The sequence below is a fragment of the Lagenorhynchus albirostris genome, chromosome 17 (assembly GCF_949774975.1).
Source record: "Lagenorhynchus albirostris chromosome 17, mLagAlb1.1, whole genome shotgun sequence".
In the NCBI taxonomy this organism is placed as follows: domain Eukaryota; kingdom Metazoa; phylum Chordata; class Mammalia; order Artiodactyla; family Delphinidae; genus Lagenorhynchus; species Lagenorhynchus albirostris.
The window spans coordinates 50,963,293-50,976,924 of record NC_083111.1 but is presented as its reverse complement, the minus strand read 5'-3'; the positions used below and the strand labels follow the sequence as shown (position 1 = coordinate 50,976,924).

General features: G+C 40.4%; 1 protein-coding gene across 1 annotated transcript; it reads right to left on the bottom strand.

The window, feature by feature from the left end:
* Positions 1 to 2,273: 2,273 nt before the first annotated feature.
* On the bottom strand, positions 2,274 to 4,138 carry LOC132507868 (transcription factor AP-2 gamma-like). The gene has a single exon (XM_060127585.1). It carries the CDS (start codon positions 4,136 to 4,138, stop codon positions 2,783 to 2,785), a length of 1,356 nt encoding a protein of 451 aa, XP_059983568.1. The 3' UTR covers positions 2,274 to 2,782.
* Positions 4,139 to 13,632: the final 9,494 nt, after the last annotated feature.

The following is a 13,632-nucleotide window of genomic DNA, read 5'->3' as shown; positions in this document are numbered from 1 at the left end:
AAGTTTTTTTTCTCCTTTAGTGATGTATCAATGCTGGGTTGGGCCTTAAACTTTTTAAATTTTCAGTGGAGCCCTGAAATCAGCTTGAAGAAAACAATATGTCAGTAAAATAGGTGTTCACTATGCATAATATTAACAAGCTCAATATATTTATATATATAAATATAAGTTCCTTGGTATCACTTGGAATCTTCAGAGCTTATATATACTAGACACTTAGAAATGATTGGCAAGTTTTTTAAGAAGAGAAGGGACACAGTCAGAGGGAAGTGAGGAAACAACTCATTCTATTGTTTATAATCAACAGAAAATCATTATCAACCTCATTGGTTAATATTTATATTTAAATATTATTGAAGCCCTGACTTAGGTACCTACATCCTATTTTCTATCTCTCTCTCTCTCTCTCTCTCTCTCTATCTAGTATATTCAACCAGCTGCCTCTAATCAGACCAAATAAACATATAACAGGGTATATTGCTAAACCTTTAATTAGGTACAATTAACCTTTATTTTTTCATGACTCTTACAGAAACATTTTTCATGTTAGCAGTTAACATGTGTATCTGCATTCCTAAAGCTTTAAAGAAATCAAACCCGCTAAATGATCAGTTATAACAGTGTTCAGTGAGCTAACAACTTAAGTATGAAGCTAATGTAGGTATGAAGCATATTGAGAGGTTACTTGATAGCTGTTTGTAATAGTCAGCTTTCTCCACAGAAACAGGACCAAGAGTATATATATGTACATTGATTTTATATACATAAATTGATTATATATATGTGTATATACACACACACATATATACACACACATACACACATTTATTTTTTTAAGGAATTAGCTCACCTGATTGTGGAGACTGAAAGTCTGAAATCCGTAGGGCAGGCCAGCTCGAAACCCAGGCAGGAGTTGATGTTGCTGCAGTCTTGAGGCAGAATTTCTTCTCCATCTTCTGACCTGTAAAACTAGAAAATAAGTGACATGCTTGCAAAATACAATGGTGGGACAGGATAGGACAGAATAGGATTGACATTCCCATTCCATTAGACAATTTTTTATACATCTCTTCAAAGGTAATCTAAACTATTTCTATTATGTGCTTCAAAAATTTTCCACACTCTACCCATTACCTAATCCCAAAGCCACTTCCACATTTTAAATTATTTCCAACAGCAGTACCAAAGTCTCAGTACCAAAGTCTGTATTAGTGTCCCATTGACAAAATACCAACAACTAGGCAACAATGGAGGCAGAGATTGGAGTGATAACGTCTACAAGCCAAGGAATATGAAGAATGACAGCAACCACCGGAAGCTAGAAGAAGCTAGGAAGTGTTCTTCTGTAAGGGCTTCAGACAGAGCACAGCCCTGTGGACACCTTTATTTTGGATTCTAGCCTCCAAAACTGTGAGAGAATAAATTTCTATTGTTAAGCCACCCAGTTTGGTACTTGTTACAGCAAAGTAATATACTGTTTAATCTTGCTTTTTCTTTTATTCTTTTTTATATTCAGTGCATTTATGTTCTTTTTTTTTTTAATTGAGAATACTTTCTTTTTATTATACAGGTTTCATATACATAACAATTATTTAGGGAACATTTACAGGCAAGGAGCTCAATTCCAAAACTCCATTTTCACCCACACACACTGTACTTCACACTCATCTTGGGGGTCAGCCCAACAGGAATAAGACAAAGTTATTGTTTTGTGAACAGAAAGCTTCAATTAAATTAGAGTCTTCCAGAGTCGAGAACAGCACTCAGGATCCTCCTGACTCTTAATACCCTGTGTACATATGAATAAAGCCTAAAGATGTGTCTTAGATTACCCCGTCACCCTTAAAAGCTAATATTAAAGTTGAATCCCATTTCTCAAAAAGTCATAAGAAGTGCACCCGTATTTACAGACCCCATTAAATTATGCATAAATAAAATCTGTACACTCAACGCAGCTTCTCAAAATACAGAATTCTCCTCTGGGACTTGGGATGAGAAACAGCAAAAAAAAATGCTTCATGCCCACCCCTCTTCAAGTTTTCTCGAAACACCAAGATGTGAAATAAATACGCAAAATAAAGCTTCCGTACCTTAAAGGAACATGTCTTTTCCAAGAGTCTCCTCCTATTTGAAGAGTTAACTTTCAAAGTTTTGTTTTGTTTTTTTTCTTAAAAAGAAAAACATAAAATCATCAGCAGGCTTTGCTTCTACAAGTTTCGTAAAACCTGAAGGGTCCCTGTGAACAAGGGATTTAAAGTGTGTCAAATACCAACCTATTAACCAGTTCTTAAGCGGATAGAATCCTTGCCTCCCGCGGTATGTAGGATGAGACTGAAGAGGCTACATAAATACTTTTACCTTAACGCTGAAAGTTATAGTGGATCTGAATCACATCAATTTGACATTTCAACAGCTATGTGTGTGTGGGTTTTTGTTAGCCCAGGGAATTTATTTAAAAGGTTCCAAAACTTGTAGCACCACTTTCAGAGAAAGGAAGAATGGGATTCCAAAAACTAAAGTATCAGCTTAATGGGTAAAGAACCAGCACTTGTCACCTCCCGACAGCGCGTCCAGAGTTTAGGAGACACTTCAGCACTCCTTAAATACTAAGGATTCCAGGAGGGCACGTGAAGATCTGGAAATCCGACGGAGGCCCTTTTCGTGGGAAGGTGGATAACAAACTCTGTCCCCCAGGCCAGCGGGGTTCCCAGTTTGTCCTGGTCAAGACCGGTTTTGAAGTCCTTTTCCTTCCAGACTCTTCGGCCCTTTGTTCACCCCTGTTTTACTTCCTGTGCTTCTCCATCTTTTCCAGGGTTTTGCTAGAATCGGCTGGACTCTGGTCTCCGGGGTTCATGTAGGATTTCTCTTTGACCATCAGGGCTTCTTTTATGTAGTTCTGCATGGCAGACACAGCAGCACAGATGGCCCGGCTGCCAAACCCGTGGGTAATCAGGTATGCAGCCAGCAGCATATTCTTCCTAGTTGCCATCTCATTGCGTCCTCCGAGATGAGGTCTGGTTAAATACTCGGCCACGGATTTACTAGGAAATTCTGCTTCACAGACATAGGCAAAGTCCCGAGCCAAATGAACAGCCTCACCTTCTACTAAAGATGTCAGGAGGGTGACGTGGGCAGCTTTCCGTCTCCCCGCTGGAAGATTCAACCCAATCTTGTCCAACTTCTCCCGCAAGGATCGGCCACCATTTTTAGATTTGGCTCTTCTGAGGACACCTCCCAGTAATGAAGCATTTAAGCACTCAGGCGGGGACAGTCGCCTCTGGACTTCGGCAACTGTCACTTTGTATTTAGATGTAGAGCTGAGGAGGGACAATCTTCCAGGGACCGAGCAGAAGACCTCGCTGGGATTCATCACCGCCTCCACCAGCTCCTTCTGACAAGGGAGACTCAAGGGGTTCTTCGTCATTGAAATAGGACCTTTGCGAATAACCGTCTGATCATGCAGAAGTAGGTGCTGGTCGTCGACATTCTGCACCTCCTCCATCTGGTGCGCCATGTCGTGGAGCCCCAGGTTCTCGGCCAGGCCCGCGGCGTCCAGAGCGTGCAAGTGGGGCAGCAGCAGGTCCCAGAGGCGGTAGGCGTCCCTGCGGGCGCTCACGGCGCCGCCGTCCAGCCCGGAGAGGTGGGGCAACAAGCCGGCCGGGCTCGCGTGGTGCGAGGGCAGCCCAGCCCCCTCCTGGCTCTGGCGGCCCGGCCAGGCCTGCTGCTGGCTGCCGGTGGGCGCCGGCTGGTGCAGGGGGTTGATGGCGGCGGCGTACGCTTCTCCCAGCTGCGAGTAGGGGTCGGCTGCCTGCGAGTAAGCCAGCTGCTGGTAGGGAGGCGGAAAGTAGGGTGGTGGCTGGTATTCGGCGACTCCAGCATGGGAGAGGGGCGGCGCGGGGCTGTAGAGATGCTGCCCGGCGGAGGAGGGGTGAGGCAGGCGCGGGTTCCCATTGCTGCTCGCGTCGTGGCGATCCTGGAGGAACGTGCCCTCCGGGCCCCGCGGCGAAGGTCTGACGCCCGAGGTATTCTGCGGCTCCAAATCCGAATGCCAGGCCTTGGGCCGGAAGAAGCTGGGGCAGGGGTCCGGGGAGAAAGCCTGCAGGCAGCGCAGAGCGCGGTCGCTCACGAGCCCGCACATGCTGGCGTTGTCGGCCCAAAGTGGGGAAGCGGTGGGCGCGAATAATGCGCGCCGCGCAGGAAGTGCGCCGTTTCCCCGCCCCCAGTGCATTTATGTTCTTCAGCTACTTCTCTTTTTCTCTTCAACTTTGGAAAGCCGTTAAGTTGATGATTTTTTTACTCTTTCTTTCTCCATTTCCTAATTGCCAGTGTATAGTAGTATATTCCCAGCTTGGCATTTGTACCTATTCCTTTCCTAACACTTATTCTTACTTGTGCCAAATCTCTCTAACAGGAAAATCCTTTGTATGTTCTACTACTGGCTCAGCTGTGCTGAAGACAGACATGGTTCACATGAAGACCAGATGTAGCAATAGAGACTGTATCAGGATGTAAGGCCTCATTATTGCAAGGATTCGAATTGATATGTTCATTAAACATTTATTTTGTGTCTACTACATTCCAGATACTATGCTAATCACTGGACGGTATGACATCAGAAGGTTTAATAAATGTTTTATTGAAGAAAAAATGATCCAAATTATATCAACATTAGTAACACTCCTAAGGATTGTCTCACTTTGCCAAGAGTCAACGCTCTCACAGGTAGTAGCTGTGCTCGTGACTGCCCAGTCCTAGCTTCCTTCTCTTTCTTACTTTTTTATGTCACCGAGACCCCAGCATGTCCCACGGCTAGTTCACTACATTCAAAGCCAACCTCTGTCACTCACCACCTGTGTGACTTGCCTTGAATTCTCTGTACTGCATTTGTAACAGCTCCAAAAAGTCCATGATGATACATTTGATGACCCAGAGTTGTTGTGAGGATTCAAAATGATAGCCTATCTTGAGAAAATACAACATGAACAGTTAATTGTTATTACTGCTGTTCTTAAGGACCTTGCAGTCTAATGTGGAAGGGCTACTTATTTCTAGGTTCACAGAAAAAAATATACTTGCAACCAGCTTGAGGGTTATATTTCCTGCCACCCTGACTCTTGTCTAAGTTTGGCATTCATTTGGGAAATTACAAATACAGCTTACACAGCAGATCTCGTGTCTCTAGAGTTTAGATGTTGGGGGAAAATGCTCTAAGGCAAATAAAGGTAAGTCCTCTTGAGAACATAAGAAAAGATCATGCCCTACTTGTGGATAGAGGCGCCATTAGCTAGTTGCTCACTCTGGTTCCAGGTTCCTTCCTTTGTTGCTTCCCATTTATTGAGCAAGAAAAGCTCTGGATTTGACCTTTGTTTTGCCTGGAAACAGTAGAGGAAGATTCAGTATTTAGCTTGTTTTTTGTCACTACCTGCGACTAGAGGTGTTTCAAAATAAGTTGATGGGTCAGATATGCCTTTACAACCTTGCTTACAGTTGATAGCCTCACCGTTTTACTCCAAATTCATCATGCTAAGGCCGTAGGACAAAGTTAGATATTGGTTTGGATTCCATTTCTACAGCATAGTACCTGTGCTTTTTTTTTTTTTTGGCAAATTAATTTTGAGGCTCAGTTTCCCTGAGGCTCAGTTTCCACATGTGTAAATTGAGAGAAATAAGGACTAGATAAAGTAATCAGATGGAGAGTTAGCACAGGGTATGGCTGACAAAATGCTAGCTCTTATTATTTTTATTTATTCTTCAGTAATCATTGTGTTTATTTACCATGGCATTTTTGAGTCAAACCAATCGTATATAAATGGAATTGGGGAGCAAGAGACAAGGGGCATTGAATACGGAGCAGGGAATTGAGCCTGGCGACAGCTGGATATACTTAATGTGTGTGCTTGCTGTCCTTGAGGTGCCCAGCACTTGTTTGTCCATGGCCTTAACCTCGGATGACCCATTCCTGGACATTCCCTTTCCTATCAGTCCTTCCTGCAGCCATTTTTTTTCGTGTGACTTTCTTTCCTTTTTAAACATATCTTACAAAATAAGTTAATAGAGCAATTATTTATTTTGCCAGTTGAAAAGGTCAGTATGAAGCAGTACAAGGGAGACTGTAACACCTTAGAAGTAAAATAATCTGGATTTGATATCTATTTCTGCTACTTAGTAGTGTTGGGACCTTGAACAAGCTACTTATTTCTCTGAACTTTGGTTTCTTCACGAAAAAAGTGGCTATAATTTTATCTGTCTGAATTTGTTTTTGAAAGGAAGAAATATACTGCACAGAAAGCACCTGGAACGTCTTCTAACCTAAAACTGAGAGGCAAAATGTTAACCATTACTGAAATTACGACTAATACTATGAAGATATAAATTGTTGTAATTTATAAAACCGAGAGGTTTTGAGAGAAAATGTTCCTGCTGTTCTACTTCTAGAATAATAAATGGATGAGAAAAAAACTAATGACATTTTGAAAATAACAAAGTGGGGAAACTTGCCATACTAGATATTAAAATATATGGCTGATTTAAACAAGGGTATAATGATTCAATAGATGTATCAAGTAAACAGACCAGTCTGAAACAAATTTTAGTATAGACATAAGAATTTACTATATGATAAAAGAAGAATCACAGAGTAATTAGAAAGGTATACAGTGTTTAATAACTGGTATTAGGGAATTTAGCAAAATATGTAATTAGAATGTAGCTAGATCTTTAATTTACAATAAAATTCCAGGTAGAAAATATAAAACTGTAATAAAATACTGAAGAGGTTAAGTGACTTGCTCAAGGTCCCACAGTAGATGAATGGTATAGCTAGAAATTAAATCCATACATCCGGGCTTCCCTGGTGGCGCAGTGGTTGAGAGTCCACCTGCCGATGCAGGGGACACGGGTTCGTGCACCGTTTCGGGAAGATCCCACATGCCGTGGAGCGGCTGCGCCCGTGAGCCATGGTCGCTGAGCCTGCACGTCCAGAGCCTGTGCTCCGCAATGCAGGAGGCCACAACAGTGAGAGGGCCGCGTACCGCAAAAAAAAAAAAAAAATCCATACATCCTAACCACTACACTGTATAACATAAAACTGTAAGAAGAATGTGTCACCAATTCTTTTAAGGCAATTAAATACATACACATATGCACACCATATGCACATACATATTTAAGGATACAGTCACCCTTCAGTATCTGAAGGAGATTGGTTCCAGGAGCTGTGTGTATACCAAAATCTGGGATTCTCACTTATATAAAATAGCATAATACAATGAATACAGTCAGCCCTCTGTATCTGCGGGTTTCTCATTCTAGGATTCAACCTATGGTAGATGGAAATTTCCAGCCTCAGTTGGTTGAATCCAAGGACGAAAAACTCCAAACTATGGAGGGCCAACTGTATATTTATTGAAAAGAATCTGCCTATTAGTGGATCCTGCATTTCATACCCATTTTGTTCAAGAGTTAACTGTATATTCATACATACACATTTTTAAAGATTGGAAGGTACTAGAGAAAAATGCTATGGTGGTAATGAATAATAATGATTTTCTATGGTGGTTGAAATTACATTTTTTTCTCTATATAATATTCTGTATTTTCTTCAAAGGATATTTGTCATTTTTATAATCAGAAAAATAAATACTCCTAGAAATGAATCTGTTCCTTTTTAAAAGGGGAATTAAAAACATTCCCTTCTCTGTAATATCATCCCTATATTTTCTCAAAATTGCTGATCCTTAAAGGTCATAGAAAAGTTATCTATTAACTCATAATAATGCTTGGTGCAGTATAATTAGCTGCTTAGAGGGAGAAATCACTCTTGCTTCCCTAAACTTTTGTTAGAACAAGTTTCAGACTTGTCTCTTCCCCCACTGCTTTTGTCCTCCGCATCCATCCCCTTAAATAAAATGGTTTTCTAGAGTCTGTCATACAGAGTGAAGTAAGTCAGAAAGAGAAAACAAATACCATATGCTAACACATATATATGGATTTTAAGAAAAAAAAATGTCATGAAGAACCTAGGGGTAAGATGGGAATAAAGACACAGACCTACTAGAGAATGGACTTGAGGATATGGGGAGGGGGAAGGGTAAGCTGTGACAAAGTGAGAGAGTGGCATGGACATATATACACTACCAAACGTAAAATAGATAGCTAGTGGGAAGCAGTCGCATAGCACAGGGAGATCAGCTCGGTGCTTTGTGACCACCTAGAGGGGTGGGATAGGGAGGGCGGGAGGGAGGGAGACGCAAGAGGGAAGAGATATGGGAACATATGTATATGTATAACTGATTCACTTTGTTATAAAGCAGAAACTAACACACCATTGTAAAGTCATTATACTCCAATAAAGATGTTAAAAAAAAATAAAATAAAATGGTTTTTCAGAGGCACGTTTTTGAACAACCTCTAATTTTGCTATCTTTCTTTTTGCCTTTTTAAAAACTTATGGAAATATCATTGTTCTCAAGATCTTGAGGACTTTATAGAAGTCTGAGTACCTTATTCCCCAAACCAAGAGACTTAAGACTGATGTGGTTTTTGAGACCATTTCACATAAATGGGAGAGGCCGCAGCAGTGAGAGGCCCGCGTAACGCAAAAAAAAAAAAAAAAAATCCTAAAGAATAAGTGAATCTAGGCAATGATCATTAGTGACTGCTAACATCACAAAAAGAAAGAGCTAGACATTAAGTGCCTCCCAATGGAAGTATACAGTATCGCCTGTAAAACAGTCTTGTCAGAAAGTCAACTTGAAATCTAATTAGATTTTTAGATTCAAATATAAAAAGAAACAGAGGTGATGAAAGAACATATTAAGTGACAGCAGAGGAATTCAGACAACAAAATATAGACTTAAGAAGAGCCATAAGACAAACAACCTGATTTCTTCAACAAGTAAATTGCAAGGATAAAAAGAGATGGGAGAATCTATGGATTAAAAGAGATTTAAGAGACAAATCAACCAATTACAGTTACAACGAACAGGAGATAATTATGTAAACTTGAACCCTGATTGGATATTTAATAATATTATGGTGTTACTTTGATTTTTTAATAATGTGATAATGGTATTTTGATTAGGCTTTTAAAAATAGTCATTATCTTTTAGAAATGACATTGAAATATTTATGGATGAAATACTATAATGTCTCAAATTTCCTTTAAAATAATAAAGGGAGGATAGATGTGGGTACAAAAGAAAAAAGAGAGATTATGAGTTGATGATAGTTGAAGTTAGTTGCACACATTTGAGCACAGTATACTATTCTCTCTATATTATATATTTAAAATTTTTCATAATAAAGAGTTAAATTAAAAAATGTGTTAAGTATTCAACACAAGCAGTTGGGGAAAATATTAACAGAACAAACTCAAAGAAACAAGAAAATGAAACAATAAATAAGTGCAGAAATCAAAGAAATAAAGAATTAAAAAGAAATAGAGAAGATTAATAAAAACAAAAATTGGTGTCTTGGGTTAATATGCTAGACTTGTGAAAAGACTGATTAAAAAAGATGCAATGAGACAATATGCACATAAAAAGAGGAAGTATCTCTAGATAAAACAAATATTTTTTAAAAGATAATTTTGTCTGTTTCTTACCACATTGTCACGTCAAACTAATATCTAATTCATCTTCCTCTGGTGCTTCAGCACTCGGAAAGGCTGTGATCCACAAAACAGGCAACAACTATCCAGTCACTGGAAGGGAGATCCCTCACCCTAAGTTAAGAAGTTATTAATAAACCATGATGGAAAAGAATATGAAACATAATATATATGTATATAACTGAATCACTTTGCTGTACACCAGAAACTAACACCACCACCAGAAACTAACACAACACTATAAATCAACTATACTTCAATTAAAGAAAAAAGAAATTATTATCTATGCTTACATATCAGTCTCTCATGATTTTGTTGAAGGGAGGATCAGTCTCCCTGGGTTCAATGAGATTAAAATTCTTATTTATTAAGTAATGACCTTAGACTGGGATAAATTCACCAAGAATGTGATTATTTGTACTACCCCTGAGAAGCCTACTAATCAAGCCTTTCTTTGTAGTTAAAGATAGTTTCTAAGTAATTATATGTCTGCCTCTCACCTCTCGATATTACCTCCTGGATGGCAGGGACTGGGTCTCATCTCTGTGTTCCAATCTTCCAGAACAAAGGCTTGACCAAAGTATACCAGTAAATGAAAACACTAGGTGAAATGTAAAATTACATTTAACAACAACCAAAAAAACCTACAAATTAACACACGCACAAACTTGAGAGGTTTAATAGCTCAACAGGCATTAAAGAAATTGGAGTGATAGGTATCCTATCCCTCTGACGTCAGGGTCTAGATAGCTGTAAATTTGAGTTCTAACAAACTTTCAAGGAACAGGGAATTCCTATTGTTTCACAAGTTGTTACAGATAATTTTAAAAGAGTAAATTATGCCTACCATCATCGTGATTTAGAACCAGATAAGTAAAGGAGACTATGGGCCCATCTCAGTTATGAATTCCAAATAAATGACTTCCCCTTGGGCTTGTGATGGAGAAAATTGCAAGAATGTCGCACTCTCATCCTAAATATGAGAACAATCTGAGAAATCATGTTGGTTTTAAAATCAACTGATAGCTGAGGATGCAAAGAACCTAACAGACAAAAATCTCGAAAGTGACCAGCCTTTCCCAGGAGGGAAAAGACACACAGCGGCTGTCGCCCATGGTGTGCGGCCGGAGGAGAAAGAATCTGCTCTAGACACGGGTGAAAAGCAATCTATGGAACTTTTAGTATTTTACAGGCTGAATGTGAGCTGGCATGGTGGTTTGGAGGCCCTCGGATCCCCTGACACAAAGAGAGGTGGCTCCCACGGGCCTTTACTGAAACTCAGGAGAAAGCTGGAGGCAGCAGCTGAGTGGAGACCTCCCGGCAGGTGCAAGCACTAGGGGCTGCTGTTCAACCGCAGTCTCCGTGGACTCAGAACACACACACACACACACGCACACACGCACACACACACACACACACGCACGCACGCACGCACGCACGCACACACACACGCACGCACGCACACACACACACACACACACACACACACACACACACACACACACCTACCTGCCCTAGTGGCCTGACAGAAGAGGAATCTTGCCTTTTTCAGGCGTAAATATTATTTACTTCACTCTCTACTGTTCTTTTACACGCACTGCCTAGCAGTCAATCAAAAATTATGAGACATGAGAAGAAGCAAGAAAATTAGACCTATTGCTTAATGAAATGTGGGAGAAGAAAGCAGTATAAAGAAAGAGGGGGCGTCCTACCAGATACTAAGACACAATAAGTCTTACTGCTATAATAATAGGTCATAAAGTTCTAAGAATAAGAACAGTGTCACTGTGGACTAAGAATGGACATATTGACCAGAGAACAGAATAGTGATTGCAGCATCCTACCCAGAATGGTGGAGTTTTTGTCTGCAAGTCAATGACTATCACATGACATGTAGAGACACAACCATTTTACACACAGTAATACTACAAGAAAATAGTCCAGAGGAAATTAGTGGCCTCCTCTTCCTCTTAAAACACACTCTGTGACCCGCTTTCTGACCAAGAATATGCTGTACCTCGATAAAGGCGGGAGACCAAAGTCACTGTTAACTAGTCTTTGAATAATTAACAGGGCTGACAGTTTAGATACCAGTAAATTGTTTTCAGGACTTTTATGTTAAATGTTAATTACTGCATTTCAGGGCCCACTAGTTAATTGAATTGGTAGTCACTGAATTTAACATTTACTTTATATTGACCACATGCTGGGCTGAAGGAATGAGAATCTACTCTCTGGGGAAGGTTGTAATAAACCAGCATTTTTCTTGGTAGCAATAAACAGGGAGAGTCATAAAAACACAACAGTATCCTGGTAAAGCTTGAGAACTGTGCAGTTAACCATGGTCTCTACGTGGTGGTTATTGGGCTGTAACTTAATGCTCTGTCAGAAATTTGTCATTATCCTCTTTGGGTCTCTTTTAGGTTCCTGGACCCAATTCCAACATGTAGATGGGGACGGTTCCTCTCACACGTCCAACTAGCAATTCTCAGACACCAGCAGGGTGTCAGAGAATTCAACTCAATTCTGACATTATCTGCCCAGGGATAGGATCAGATCCCACAGGTTAAGGGTTCAGTGCTATAACTTCAACCCCACCTCAACTTTAGACGCCTGTTGGAATTCCAGGTTGTTACCTGTGCTTCTGACTGACTGGCTATAAGGCAGAAGTTTCCAGGACGCCCTCCTCTAGTTTAAGTTGCTAGAGCAGCTTGCAGAACTCAGAGAAACACTTTACTTACTGGATTACTGGTTTGTTACAAAGGATATAGTTCAGGAACAGCCAGATGGAAGAGATGCATAGGGCAAGGTATGAGGAAAGGGCACAGAGCCTCTCAGCTCCCCCAGAGTGCACCACTCTCCCCAAATCTCCACGTGTTCACAAACCCAGAAGCTCTCCAAACCCCATCCTTTTAGATTTTTAAGGAGGCTTCGTTAGGTAGCCAGGAAACTCCAGCCTCTCTCCCCTCCCTGGATGTTGGAGGGTGGGACTGAAAGTTCCAAGCCTCTAATCACCTGGTTGGTTCTCCTGGCAACCAGCCCCTTCCTTAGGTAAGGTCCAAACGTCTCATTAACATAACAAAAGACACCTTTGTTGCTCTCAACACTTAGGAAATACCAAGGGTTTTAGGAGCTCTGACAGAAACAGGGCAAAGACCAAATATATATTTCATATTATATATCACAACATAACAGGGTCAAATGATGAAAAAATGCATACGGAAGAGGAGGCTTTCCAAGAAATTTGCACAATGATAAATTGTACAGATCGTGTCATTTGTCTTAAATAGGCAGATGTTCACATTCTTTTTTTTTTCACATTCTTAATATATGCTTTTTTTAGAGTTTCAATTGTTAGGATATGGAAGGATAACATGGACTTCTGCATAGACCATGAAAGAATTTTTGATTTTGCAATAACGACCCATCTTTGAAATACCTTCTTCCTGCAGATATAACTACAGATGTGATCATAATATCTAATATTGTTAAACTTTTACTATGCTTTAAGGGCTTTACATGTACTGCTCACAGCAACCCGATGAGATAGGAACTATTATTATTCTCATTTTTAAGATGAAAAAACAGAGACATAGAATGTAGAAGTGGAATTAAGACTAATTCCTTTGTTCATGCTCTTAAGTACATGCAAGAGGAGGGAGAAGGCATTCCAGGACGGGAATAGCAGGTGCAAAAATCCTCATCTGGGAGAAAAGCTGGTGTGTTCTAGGAGCTAAGTGGAGGACCATGTGGTTAGAGTGAGGTAAGCAAGCAGAAAATGCATAGGCAGGTGAAGCTGGAAAGGAAGCAGGGGGCAAGTAACTCAAGGCACTAAAGATTCTGGTTAAGGAATTTGGATGCTGTTCCCAAAACAATAGGGGGCAGCCAATGATCGATTCTAAAACATTGCTCCTGCAGTTTCGTGGAAAAAGGACTGGCTGCTTGTTTTGTTTTTTGTAAATCAACTTTTACAGAAACATAGCCACATCCATTTGTTTCCATGTTATCAATGGCTGCTTTCA

Bases quoted from the DNA above. Each gene is read 5' to 3' on its own strand.
- LOC132507868 (XM_060127585.1), bottom strand. From the start codon at position 4,138: ATGTGCGGGCTCGTGAGCGACCGCGCTCTGCGCTGCCTGCAGGCTTTC.